This window comes from Diabrotica undecimpunctata, chromosome 9, assembly GCF_040954645.1.
Source record: "Diabrotica undecimpunctata isolate CICGRU chromosome 9, icDiaUnde3, whole genome shotgun sequence".
Lineage (NCBI taxonomy): Eukaryota > Metazoa > Arthropoda > Insecta > Coleoptera > Chrysomelidae > Diabrotica > Diabrotica undecimpunctata.
Genome location: NC_092811.1, coordinates 91,887,841 through 91,901,280, shown reverse-complemented (window position 1 = coordinate 91,901,280; position 13,440 = coordinate 91,887,841). Strand labels below are relative to the sequence as shown.

The window sequence follows — 13,440 nt, the reverse complement described above, 5'->3', positions numbered from 1 at the left end:
CTAAACCAGCAAGTCTTGCACATCTAAGGCAACGAATTATCGATGAATCTCGAATAATTTCTAGACAATCATGGAGAAATGCGGTAGACGCATCTATCTACCATCGATTAGGGTACTGTCAACTCACAAATGTAGCACATTTGGAACACTTGATAAAGTAACCATTATGTTAAAAAATGTAATCTATCAATTGTTACGTTTTAATGTAGTTGAAAATAGTTGGTATTAAAAAAATTATTGAGACAATTAGGCGTTGCCAGACTTCTGTTTTATGTATTTAAGACCTTCCAGACTACATAAAATCATAAGTGTTACATATGGTTAAACTCATATTGAATAGGAGATTCCAATAATGACTGAATATACAGGGTGATGAATTTGAAAAACCAAAGTTACCTATAATATAAGAGAAACGACAAATCTGGCAACATTGCAAATATTAAATATGGAATCTCCGTAAACATAGGTTTACCTCAAATTTTGTACAATTATGACTAGCAGTTTACGAGATAATTGACTGTTTCCAGACTTCTGGGACACTCTGTATATAATTTCAGCCGCTTACATGATATACTGTTGCTTTATAAACCTTTTTGTATTACAGGTAAATACTGGTGTACTAATATAGATAAGACCAATGTTTAAGATAAGAATACAAACGAGTAATTAATTTTAACTGCATGTATGAAATAATTATTATAATTTTAATTATATGCAATTTATGTATAATAACATTACACATGAAAAATATTGTATTTAAAATACCTGGTTATCAAACATACTTGTAGCTACATATTTTCATAAAAAATTATTTAGAATATATTTTTACCTCTTTCTACTTAAATAAATTAAGACTGATTACGATTGGATGCTTTAGCTGTAGATTGCAAAGCCAAAAATATTAATTTACTTTGAGATTAATAACTGGAATTTAAGTATAAACGCATATAGCGCAGTTATACATATATTTAAGAAAAATAAAATGACGCATTCCACTTAAAGCGGATAGAGAGTTAATACATAAAAATGTATATGATGCTCCGAAATAGATTGATATTTTTGTTCCCTTTAATGCAGCTGTTAATTCAAGATAGTATTCAGGCTGTTTTTTTTTCTTTTAATTGACTTATACGTTTAGAAATAATATAATATAGATACATTATATATGAACTCTATGCTGTTATGATGTATGGATTAATTTTATTCATCATTATCTTTGCCCTTATTCATATTCGAGGGTGGCTTACCAATTACATTTTACCATAATATATTATCCGGGTCTTCCACTAGGTGTGTTAAAAACATATTCGGAATTTTTAAATTTCGCGGGTTTGGAGAGTCTTATCCTCAAAATTTTTTTATTATGTTGGTATACATGTTCCTAAAGTATAAAAAATTTTGCAGCTATATTCACTGTTTAGCTTGTCTGTAACAGCAGCTAATGTTCGACAGTTTTTATGAACTCGGTGATTTTCATTTATTTAAAAAAATGGATCAAAGAATTTGTATTAAATTTTACGTAAAAAATGAAATAAAGTACACAAAGTGTGTGAAATGTTAACAAAAGCCTATGGTAAACATGCTATGAAAAAAACAAGTGTTTACGAGTGGTATAAGTGTTTCAAAGATGGTTGTAAGACATTGAATATAATGAACGCCCATCACATCAAGAACCGACAAAAAAGTGACAGAAATGGTTATGAACGATCGTCGAATCACAATCAGAGACGTCTCTGATGAAGTTGGCATATCAATTGGCTCATGCCATGACATTTTTCAAACGTTTTGGGTATGAAACGCGTGTCAGAAAATTTTTTTTTCCAAAATTGTTGAATTTTGGACAAAAACAATGGCGAATGGAAGTTGTTCAGGATTCATTAAATGATCTAAGCGACTACCCAGATTTACTCAAAAGGGTTATAACAGGTGATGAAACAGGAGTTTATGGATATGATGTTGAAACTAAAGGTCGATCATCCCAGTGAAGGCATTCTGACTCGCCAAGTCCAAAAAAGGCTAGACAAGTGAGGTTGAATGTAAAGGTTATGCTCATTGTGTTCTTTGATTTTAATGGCATAGTGCACCATGAATTTTCGCCACGAGGTCAAACAGTCAATAAAGAGTACTACCTACAAGGTCAACGCCATTGGCGCGAAGCAATTAAAAAAAAGATCAGCTTTGTGAAAAACAACTCATGGTTTTGCATTTCTGTAATGCACCAGCTCACACTTCATTGCTTGTTCGTGATTTTTTGGCCAAAAACAATACTATAATGATGTCCCATCCTCCATATTCGCCATACATGGCTCCGTGTGACTTTTTCCTATTTGAAAAAATAAAGAAAAGTTTAAAGGGCCGTCGATTTACAAGCATAGATGACAATAATAGCGCATCGCTGATAGAACTAAAGGCTATCCCATAGATCGAGTTTGGGATTGTGTTTCAAGGATTGGCAAAAGCGTTGGCAAAAGTGCATAATATCTGATGGGGACTACTTTGAAGGAGACAACATGAATGCAAACAAATAAATTTTTAATTCCGGGTATTTTTTAACACACCTCGTACCAACAGCTTTATCAAAGCCACTCCACTTCTGAAGGTTATGGCTGTTTACATGCAAAGTATTTTCTGAAATGCTTAGTCCACTCTTATATCTATTGTACACAGCTGATCCACCCACTTCTGATAAGTATTTCTTGGCAAAATTTGCAGATGACATTGTCATCTCATCCCACACAAATTCGCATGAAGCATTTAAAAGGTTACTATTCCACTTAAAAACCCATTTGGTTAAGAAGATGGTGAATCAGGGTTAATGGAAGTAAATTAAACCACATAACTTTTACAGCTAAATGTCTGACATGACCTCCTGTGCAGCTAAACAATCAAGATATACTACAATCTGATATTACAAAATACCTCGGTATTCATCTTGATACTATAACATTCAACTGTGGGGGTATGCAAGTGAATCCAATATAGAAATCCTGCAGGAGTTCCAATCAAAGGTCCTTAGGCAGATTGTTAATGCACCATACACTTCCCTAATGAAGTCATACATCATGATCTCTCAGTGAGTATTGTGTGTGAAGAAATAAAACAGTGTGGTGATAGGCATTTAAAGCAGTTAGAAATTCACCCAAATTCTAGTGCAATAAACCTACTGGACAACAGCAGATAAGTGAGAAGACTTAAGTGACACAAACTCTTGGACTTACCCGATAGATTTCATAAGTAAAGTGTTTAGAATATATGAAAAAAAATTTTAATATTCATTTTAGTTAAGTTTGATTAGGAAGGTACCAGCACTGGCCTGTAATCTTCGCTCATGCTAATTTCTCTGCTTGTATTATCAAATTTGAGTATTGTCTAAATAGGACACATTGCAAATCTTTACTTGGAAAATAAAATAAAAAAATATTTCAAGTGCACTGCTTATGATTGGCAAAGTACCTAAAATCAATTAATCTTATACTTGCACACAAGGGCAGATACACAGAGAGGTAAAATGGGGAAATCCCCCTTAAACAATGTCCCAAATTAAAGAAAAACTATTATTTACGTCTTTAATGTCCTTTGGGTTTTATCTTTTTTTATGCCCCCCTTCCCCCAGGCAAATGTCAAGTCAAATCTGCCACTTTTTGTGTCAAACCGAGATTGTAAAAACCATACAAATAATTTCAAACATACTGATATAAGATGATTAATTTTAGAATATGTCACACAAAAGACATTACTACAATACAAAATTTCAAAAAGATTTTAAAGTAACTGTTTCCTTACCTTTTATATTTATCCTGCCACGTTAATAATTCCTCCTTGATTGTAGCTAACTCTCCACTAGGAGGCTTGTGTGTTTCATTCAAAAAATTTGTTTCCATTGTTACAATGTGGTTTTCCCTTTCTAATAACCTTTGTTTGAGATTTTCAATCTCTACATGAAGCTGAACATCGTGATCATGGGATATGCATCTTTTGCATGTACAACCACAGTCCTAAAAAAGTATATCATGATTGGATAATGGTAGAGCAAATAAATAATTTATCAGAAATTAAGGGTCTCCAAATATTTTTAAGGATTTGTTATTATGACAAGAAAATAAAGAAATTCTTAGATATTCTAATCTTCTGTAGTCTATTCCAAAATGTAGGCCCTTTATTTTTTGTTTCCGCCAGTTTTGATGTATGATATTTGAGTATCATTTTTGTAATCTTTTACTACTTGTATTTTGTGGTCAAAATTCACTGCCTTGTAAGTTGCTAAGTATATTGAAGAAGTGTAATAGAGGGTAGAAAGATTATAGTTGGGATTGTAGAGTATTTTTTGACACGTATTATTAACATTAGGACATATGGAAGCAACTGTAACTTCTAATGTGATGTGATACTTTATGAGATCTAACTACCAATACATTATTAAATTTTGTTTTTAAAAATAACTTAATTTTATTTACCTTGCATTTGTTGGCCATAGTTTCAATATCAAATACAAAAAGAATACTGCGTTTGGAAGCACTTATTTACCATAATCTTCGGAAAAACCACCTCTAAAATTCCAAAGAAGTTTGAAATTGATAGCCTTGGATCCTTCCAGGAATAAGGAAATACTTGTTTAAAGACAGTGGTTTATTAAATTTTTAGTTTTTTTTAACAGCCAAATGAATAACCTATTTTTAAAACAGATTGTCACAGTACAAACAATTTTCACGATTTGATGTGAAATATTAAATGTTTTGTTAATCCTTTCATTACGTGACAGTACCAAAAAACCCAAAACAAGGAATATGATTATGACATATAAATAATTATATTATACTGACGTTTAACAAATTCCCAACATTCCTGAACTAATGTATTTAGCTCATTGTGATACCATACTTTTCAATTAGTCTTTCACCGTTCACACTAATAGTTTGATTATATCAAACGACAAATGTTAGAAATTATTTTTTCAGAAGATTTTTACACAAAAACTACAATGGATTGTAGTACCAAGGGCTTACCTTTTCTAATGTTCTAATTTGCATTATGATTATGCAACCAGAAATACTTATTTCATACATTTCATTTCATAAAAATTATACGACCAAGCTGAATTTTGCTGAGAATGTTACTTTTCGGACCCCAAAAAATATACAATAAAGTTTACCACTAATACCCATCGGCTTCTCCCTAAAACGGAAACGGAAAAAATCGATTTATCAAGAATCTGTAGGCCGTAGAACAAATGTTTCGAACATTGCATAGAAAAGCTGCACTTTTTACCGCATTTAGACTTTTGTCGATATGACACTTTGATCAAAAGATATGGAATTTATTGTCGAGTTGATAAAAGTTTTTTTTTTAATTGATTTCGCGCATGTAACTGACATTGGAAATCACTGGTCGCCTCAAAAGTTGTTTTTAAGAGAACCTTTCATTCTATAGAAAAAGTGTTAAAATTCATTTTTGTTTAAAATCATCTTTACTGACTGGACTAAATCTCATATTGTTCTGAAGCTATTTTTTATGGTATCTCAGAATTTAAGTTTAAAATAAGTTTATTTTTGACGTTTCGATTTCCACTTCGGAAATTGTTCTCAAAATACAAAACATTAATAAATTAAATAAATTTCGTTTTTTGTTACTTGGTGAAAAATTCTTCTAATTTAATTTTATCTGACTCATTTATATTGGCAATTCAGACATGTATTACCTATACATTTATAATTATCATCATCATCATCATCATCAGCCCATAGTCGTTCACTGCTGAACATAGGCCTCCTCGAAAAACCTCCATTCAGATCTATCTTGCGCTGCTGCAATCCAGTTGGTACAAATCCTCTTTATGTCGTCAGTCCATCTTGTGGGTGGTCTTCCCGGGTTTCGTCTATCTGTACTGCTTATTTATGCAAGTTATTATGTACTAGAATAATCTGGAATAGTCCACCTCTATTTCCGCTTGATTTGACGTGTCGGTCTCTCACCCGGTCGATACATCCGGAACATTCCCGAACACAGATCATCGTCTCGAGATGCAACCGTTATATGGGCTACGTCGAAATATGCATGTTCGTTACATTGCTATGTCTCTACAGGACTCTCCAGCTCTGCATAAACCCCTCAGAAAGAAATAACGGTCTACTGTCTTTGAAGGACACGATCTTCGGATTAACTCATTATGACCTAGTGTTACTTTTATGTAACGCTTACAGAGGTACTTAGAAAACTGTACATGAAGTTTCAGTTTGGCTATAATCACTTAGATGGCGGTGTAAGGCATTCAAAACAAACATAAAAGCATTATGTGCAAACCCACGCTGATAAAGTCGAGTCCATCGATATTTCGTCCGTCGGCAAATTCAAACAGATAATATTTGTATGTTATGAAATTCGAGTAACCGATGTCCAGGGACGTCTCGCAATATTGATTGTTTCACCAAATCTGATTTTGGAAAAACAAGCAAAACGTTATATTTATTTGTTTTTTAAATGGTTGAAAGTGAAATGTAAAAAAAATTATCACTCTAACACTCTGTTGGAAAAAATACTAGGTGATACAACGGCATCTTCTATAGGGCTTTTTAACGCTTCTCATTTGTTTCAGGCACTTGTGATATGTCGTATAAGTTTAATATATCTACGTCATACGTTATTGGTATATAGTATATACCAATATCTATACATACCAAAGACGTATGAGGTAGATATATTAAAATTGTATGACATATAACAAGATATTCCATAAGATTGTCTATAACTATCACACTGCCCGGTGTTATATTATGAAGTACTGTATTTTTAAACCATTATTCGAATATAGTAGAATTCATATTCTGATGATAATCTACACTACATTTTTAAATTTTTTTTTTGCAAAGCATTAACCCATTTGGCACCCAACCATTTGCAGATCCACAATGCACAATAATCTTCCGAGAACCTTTATTTGGAGGTACTCCTTTCAACTGGCACCTAAGTGAACCATCAGTCCAACTCTTACTAGCGGTGTCATGCGTGTCATACCATGCCTCGTCTAAATAATATAGAGTCCGCTGTTGGTCTCGATATTCTTGATTTTTTTTAAATAATCTAAACGCCAGTGTACTATCCTCTTACTTTCCATAATAGCCACCGGTTTATCAACGATTTTGTATTTGAACCCAAGTTTTTTCAGCCGTCTACATAAAGTGATTTTAGGGCAGCTTCTTCCCATCACAACAAGCTTGGTGTATATAATATCAATTGTTGGTAGGGGAAGAGGGGGCACAGTGTTACACGGGGTACAATGTTAAATTCTCCGCCATCTTCTTAAAGTTGAACTTAAAACCGTACCGTCGTCGTCGTAGTTACTTTCCGTTATTTGTTAACAGTAGGTGTGTTTGTAGACCGTCACTGTACATTTGAGTGAAAATATAAGTGTTTTTCTGTTTTTGTACCACCAAAGTAAGTAAATGATACGTATTAAAAACTGTTTTAACTCTTAGTAAATAAATATTACACATTGTATTGATATATATTACTATAAATGCGTCTTGTAGCTACACACTCGTAGGACTAACATAACCCCAAAAATTCGTGACTCGGCAAAAATATTATTTGAATGTAAAAACGTCGTTCGGGGCACAGAGTTACAACTTATGAAGGGGTACAGTGTTACACTACTTAGGCGTGGGGAACAGTGTGATATTTCATTTTTTGCTAGAAAAACAATGAAAATATGCATGATGTACAATACTAATTTTGTACTAAATTGCATATGGTAGTAGTAAGATGTTTTATTTACTTTTGTATTTTTATTTCAGAATCAAAATGGTTCGTAACAGAAAATCCATCAGAAAAATAGCCTCATTTACCCATGATACAATGAAAACGGCCGTTCTTAATGTAGTTAATAACGGATGGTCAGTAAGGGCAGCAGCCATTCAAGCTAATATAATTCATATGACTCTAAAAAGATATGTTGATAAATACAAAGCTTTGTCTGAAGAAGAGCGAGTAAATTTCAGATTTACGCCAAACTATGAAATAAATCAAGTTTTCTCGAAAGAGCTAGAAGATCAACTAAGAGATTATTTGATTATAGCTTGTAAAATGCACCATGGCTTAACCAGAAAGAATGTAATGCAGTTTGCATATGAATTGGCTGTGAAAAATAATCTTAAGTTTCCAAATTCATGGAACGAAAATAAACAGGCTGGAGTAGACTGGTTGTACGGTTATATGAAACGATACTCCAAGCTATCCATAAGAAAACCTGAGGCGACTAGTCTGAGTCGTGCAACCAGTTTCAACAAAACAAATATTAACGAATTTTTTGACAATTTGGTAAGTGCTTTTAAAAAATTTCGCAATGGTCCAAGTCCAGAAAATATCTACAATTTGGATGAGACAGCACTTACCACTGTTCACAATCCTCCAAATGTAGTAGGTCCGAAAGGCTTAAAACAAATTGGACAAGTAACTTCAGGTGAAAGAGGGGTATTGGTGACGGTATGCTGTTTTATTAATGCAATAGGTAATTCTGTACCGCCCTTCCTTGTATTTCCCAGAGTTCATTTTAAGGACAGAATGTTGAAGGGAGCACCTCCTGGATCTGCAGGAGCAGCAGTAAAAACAGGTTGGGTCAACGGAGAAGTCTTCATCGACATATTGAGACATCTCCATCATTTTACAAAATCATCTTCAGAATCTCCCATACTACTAATTTTGGATGACCATGAGTCGCACAATTACAATTGCTTCATTGGAATTTTGTAAGTCTAACGGAATTATACTTTTAACTTTACCCCCACACACAAGCGGAAAACTTCAACCTTTAGATAAAGCATTATATAAGTCATTAAAAACTCACTTTAATAAAGCCTGCAATGATTGGATGATAACTAATCCTGGCAAAACAATAACTATCTATGAAATAGCTGAACTCTTGGGCAAAGCATATCCACTTGCGTTTATTCCAAACAACATTATTAGTGGATTTAAGTCAACTGGAATTTGGCCATTGAATCGGCAGATCTTCTCTGAAGACGATTTTCTAGCATCTGCAGTAACTGACCGACCGTTTCCCGTAGAGCAGATGACAAATGAAACAGCTACGTTACCAATAAAACAAGTCGTTACTGAAACGCCTGATATGGCACCACAGCTAGTCAATAATGAAACTGCTGAGATAAAAACACATCAAATACCTGAGATAATGCCTGTGGCAACTGCATCATTTCAGCTGCCTTCATGTTCGGCAATATCCTCAGAAGTTCCGTCAACTTCATCATGGTTGTCATCGCTAGTCTCTCCAGAACAAGTTCGCCCTTTTCCTCGAGCAGAAGATAGAAAAGAAGGAAGAGGAAAGAACCGAAAACGTAAAAGTCAAATATTAACAAATACACCTATTAAAGACGCACTAATTGCTGATCTAAAAGTAAGGCATGAGAAGAACGCAACTAGAAAACGCGGTGAAATAAACACGTCAAAAAAATGTGGTAAAACAAAAATGTCTGTCTTACATAAAAGGATTCAGAAACAGACATCAGCGTCAGAAGACGAAGAGTCGCCTAATAAAGATGAAAATGACAGAAAGCGAAAAGAAGTTGTAAAAAGAAACGTTTTTCAATCAAATACACGTAAACTTCAAGATATGGAAGATTCTTCTGACTCAGAGAAATCGGAAGAATCTTTCTCTTGTGCTGATAGTGAATCAAGTATGGGATCGTTTATAAGTCATGACGAAGAGATATCCCAAATGGATTACGACGATAATAAAGAAATAAACGTTGGCGATTATGTTCTCATTAAAGAAGGTATCTCAAAAGGCATAGAAATATTGTCTATAGGACATATTATTGGCAAAACTGAAACTACAGTGAAAGTTACCTATATCCGTCGTTTATTTCCCAAGTTCACATTTATTTCCTCCAATGAAAACTACGTATTTAATGTCTCCCAAGTTGTTTTAAAATTACCAACTCCCAAACCTTCAGGCCAGACAGCACGCAGAAGTGAAATGCTGGTGTTTCCCGTAGATTTTCAAAATTATTATAATGTATTAAAATAAATTTTATATTATTTGTATGTAGAGTTACGACAAATAAATGGTATTTAATATAAAATTCTCATTAATCACTTCAGTATTCCTTGTGTAACAGTGTACCCCATAGTATATAACACTGTTCCCCACTAGTGGGGCACAATGTTACAATTGTATTTTCTCTACAAAATCGTTTTTACCGACTAGTCATGTAAGTTTTTCCTATAGTTGATTATATAATAGTATGCGTCAAATCCAAACGAGTTCTAAAATATTAAAAATTTTATTTTTAATGAAATCCTGTCAAAATGACATCAAATAAAAACATTTATGTAACACTGTGCCCCCTCTTCCCCTATTACATTTTTTTTTGTATTCCTCGTAAACCAAATTCCTTAAACATTTAGCAGTCACGATATTAATTTGTTTAGGTTTTTCAGCATCCGATCTTGTTTTTCTTCTTTTAACACCACTTTTCACGATGTCGCGGATGGTAGAATACGAAATTCCTATTAGAAAGGCCGTTTTTCTTATAATACTGCCTTTACAACTATTTTCAGGATCATGTTGAAGATTTTTGTAAACGTTCATACAAATTCTCTTAGATTGTTCATTCAAAACAATCCTTTTCCAATGGATTTTATCAATTCAATTCAATCAGATCCTAGCACACAACAGGGATCAATGGCGAGAAATGGGAGAGAGACCTTTATTCGACAATTCGGATAGAAAAAGGGCTATATAAAAAAAAGAAGACTGATGAAGAGAAGATGAATCACACAAAATGTCTTTTGCATTTATTTCCCTTTCAGGTTGTTTCATCTATCTATTTGATATGTTTTACGCATTTTCATATCCTTCTTCGGTGTCTTCTGTCTAAGTAATCTAAAAATAACTATTCAGAATAAAAAGGAAAGTAATGCTTTTGATTATTTTATTGATAACGTAACAAATGGTACAATAAAACGTAACAGTATTTCTACAACAATAGAGATATTTGGAATGCTAATATTAGTCTAAATTGACTTGATTTTTTGGTAAGTAAGTATCTATTAGGTCTGTTTTATATTCTTTGGCTGGTGCTGTATTTAAGGACATATTAACTGTACAGTATGTCTCATAATATTCTTGCAGTATTTTCGTTTTTTTTTGCGTTTTTACAAGAGCTTGCTTTTCTACAACTGATTGTCTAAGAATTGGGCAAAAATTTTATTTTATTGATATATTCAATTGACAGCAATAGTTTCTGTTTCGATAAATGTTCTGAGGATAAACTAATGAATTAATTATATCTACTACAAAATATATTAAGAATTAAGTTAGACTATGCAGAAATATATTTTAAATTTAACTCATTATACGATAAAGATGTTTTGCTTTTTATAGTTTTCATCAGTATTTGATATAAATATTTTTAGTCCATCTTCAGAAACCACTATTCTGTCAAATATTTCATGCTTACAAAAAATAATTGATTTGAAACATGTTCAAAATGGATCAAAGATTAATGCTATGAAAACTCGAACTCGATTACATTTAATTTGGGTGAAAAGACGATCAGTAAGTTTTTAGCTACCAACATAGATGATACCAATTAGATAATATTAATGTCATTTCCTCTTCTTGTGGTGCCACTACTATCGGAGATTGGATATCGTCATAGCTGGTCTTCTGAAAAATTCCAACCGTGTTCTCTTTTCTTTTTATTAATATTTGTTTTCTGTTTCTTTTTGCCGACGAGAACTAGCGAATAGCGCTTCTTCACGTTCTGTGAGATGCCGGCTTTATTCTAACAAAGTCAAGACAACTTTAAGAGGTAGTAAGTAAATATTTTGTTGAACATCGGTTTAACGTTGAATATTAGACAGCTGTTGCGCAGCGGCAACTTCATCACTTTTTACTTTCCTAATTATTTAAACTAGTCACTGATTTAATATAGGACTTCTGTCTTATTCAGAGAATACACAATTCTTAATCATCTTGTTCCTGTTTTGGTTATCGGCGACGTATTGTCCTGTTGTTGCTAACACCTATACTTTTGTATGTTTCGACGGCACCTCAAAACGCTGTCATTAGGCAGAGCTGAGACCAACTTTTCATTTATTTTAAGTGTAACTGAATTTAAATTACAAAAAAATTGTATTAACTTTTAACATGTTTTTTTTTACATTTGAATGACATTTAAAACGTGTACCACCGGTGGTACATGACGGCTGTAATGAATAATTATTTACTGGAGCCGACATGTACCACCGGTAGTACACGAAAGAATGCGTCTATAAAATAGCTTTTTGTTCCAGATTAGCCAGTAGAAATGTCCTCTAGAGGAAAAAAATAGTTGAACCTTCAGCAACATTATCCAGAACATAGAGTCACTAGTGTATCCTTCAACTTCAGCTGCTGTTTCTGTTACCTCTTCGAAAGAATCTGAACCCTTCGCAGATTCAGAACAATCTTATGTTCCTAGTGATAGTGGTCAAGAGAAATCAGACGTCGAGCCATCTAACCAAAAGTCTGGTGAAGAAGTAGATGCAGTGACTGCTGAGTCAGATAATGAAATATGTATTTATGCAGAATCGTGGCAAAGAAAGTGACACATGGAGTGCATGTAAACACATTCCAGTGAGTTTTCAGTTCTCTGGACAGAGTGGTGTAATTGTAGACAGTATAAACCTGTCGAAACCATGTGACATTTTCAGACAGTTTGTGCCAGATGAAGTACTTGATGTGATTGTTTCAGAGACAAATCGTTTTGCGGAGCAATATTTGAGATCCCATGTACTGCGCCCCCGTTCAATGTACCGGAAGTGGAAAGAAACAAATCGTAATGAAATAAAAAAAATCATCGGCATAATTATAATTATGGGCATAAATCATTTACCCAAAATGCGCTTATACTGGAGTAGCAGTAAAATGTTTGGTAACAAACTTATTCAACAAACTATGACACGTGGCCGATTCGATACACTGTTGAAATTTTGTGAATAATGAAAATCCTGCTATCAGTAGTGATCGTTTGGGCAAAGTAAAAAATATTGTCGATCTCATCTGTAATCAATTAAAAAAAAACAGTTTCTCCTGGCGAACAAATTGTAATAGAGAGACGATGGTGCCTTGGAGAGGCCAACTAGCCTTTCGGCAGTATTTGCCTGCTAAATCCCACAAAATTACGGAATAAAACTTTACAAAATTTGCACAACAGAAGGCTACACTTATGACCTTAGAATATATACACGGAATAATAATCCGAATCCACCTATTACATCTTATGGCCACTGTATGGACTTACTGCAAGAATTACTGAATGAGGACCGAACGTTTCAAAATCAGTTACTCAAAAAAATTACGAAAAGGAGAGATTTACGGCGAACAAAATCAGAAGGGCATACGTGTGGTAAAGAGGGTAGACAAACGTGCCGTTTTAATGATAC

At 33.5% G+C, this 13,440-nt stretch overlaps 1 protein-coding gene across 1 annotated transcript in view; it reads right to left on the bottom strand.

Moving 5' to 3' along the window:
- The window catches only part of LOC140450294 (uncharacterized), an 87,391-nt gene extending 82,627 nt beyond the window's left edge, over positions 1-4,764 (bottom strand). The window contains exons 1-2 of the mRNA XM_072543836.1: positions 4,455-4,764; positions 3,784-3,995 (exon numbers count right to left, since the gene is read on the bottom strand). Coding sequence (XP_072399937.1) covers positions 3,784-3,995; positions 4,455-4,472 — 230 coding nt within the window. The 5' untranslated portion in view covers positions 4,473-4,764. The remainder of the gene's footprint in view (positions 1-3,783; positions 3,996-4,454) is intronic.
- Positions 4,765-13,440: the final 8,676 nt, after the last annotated feature.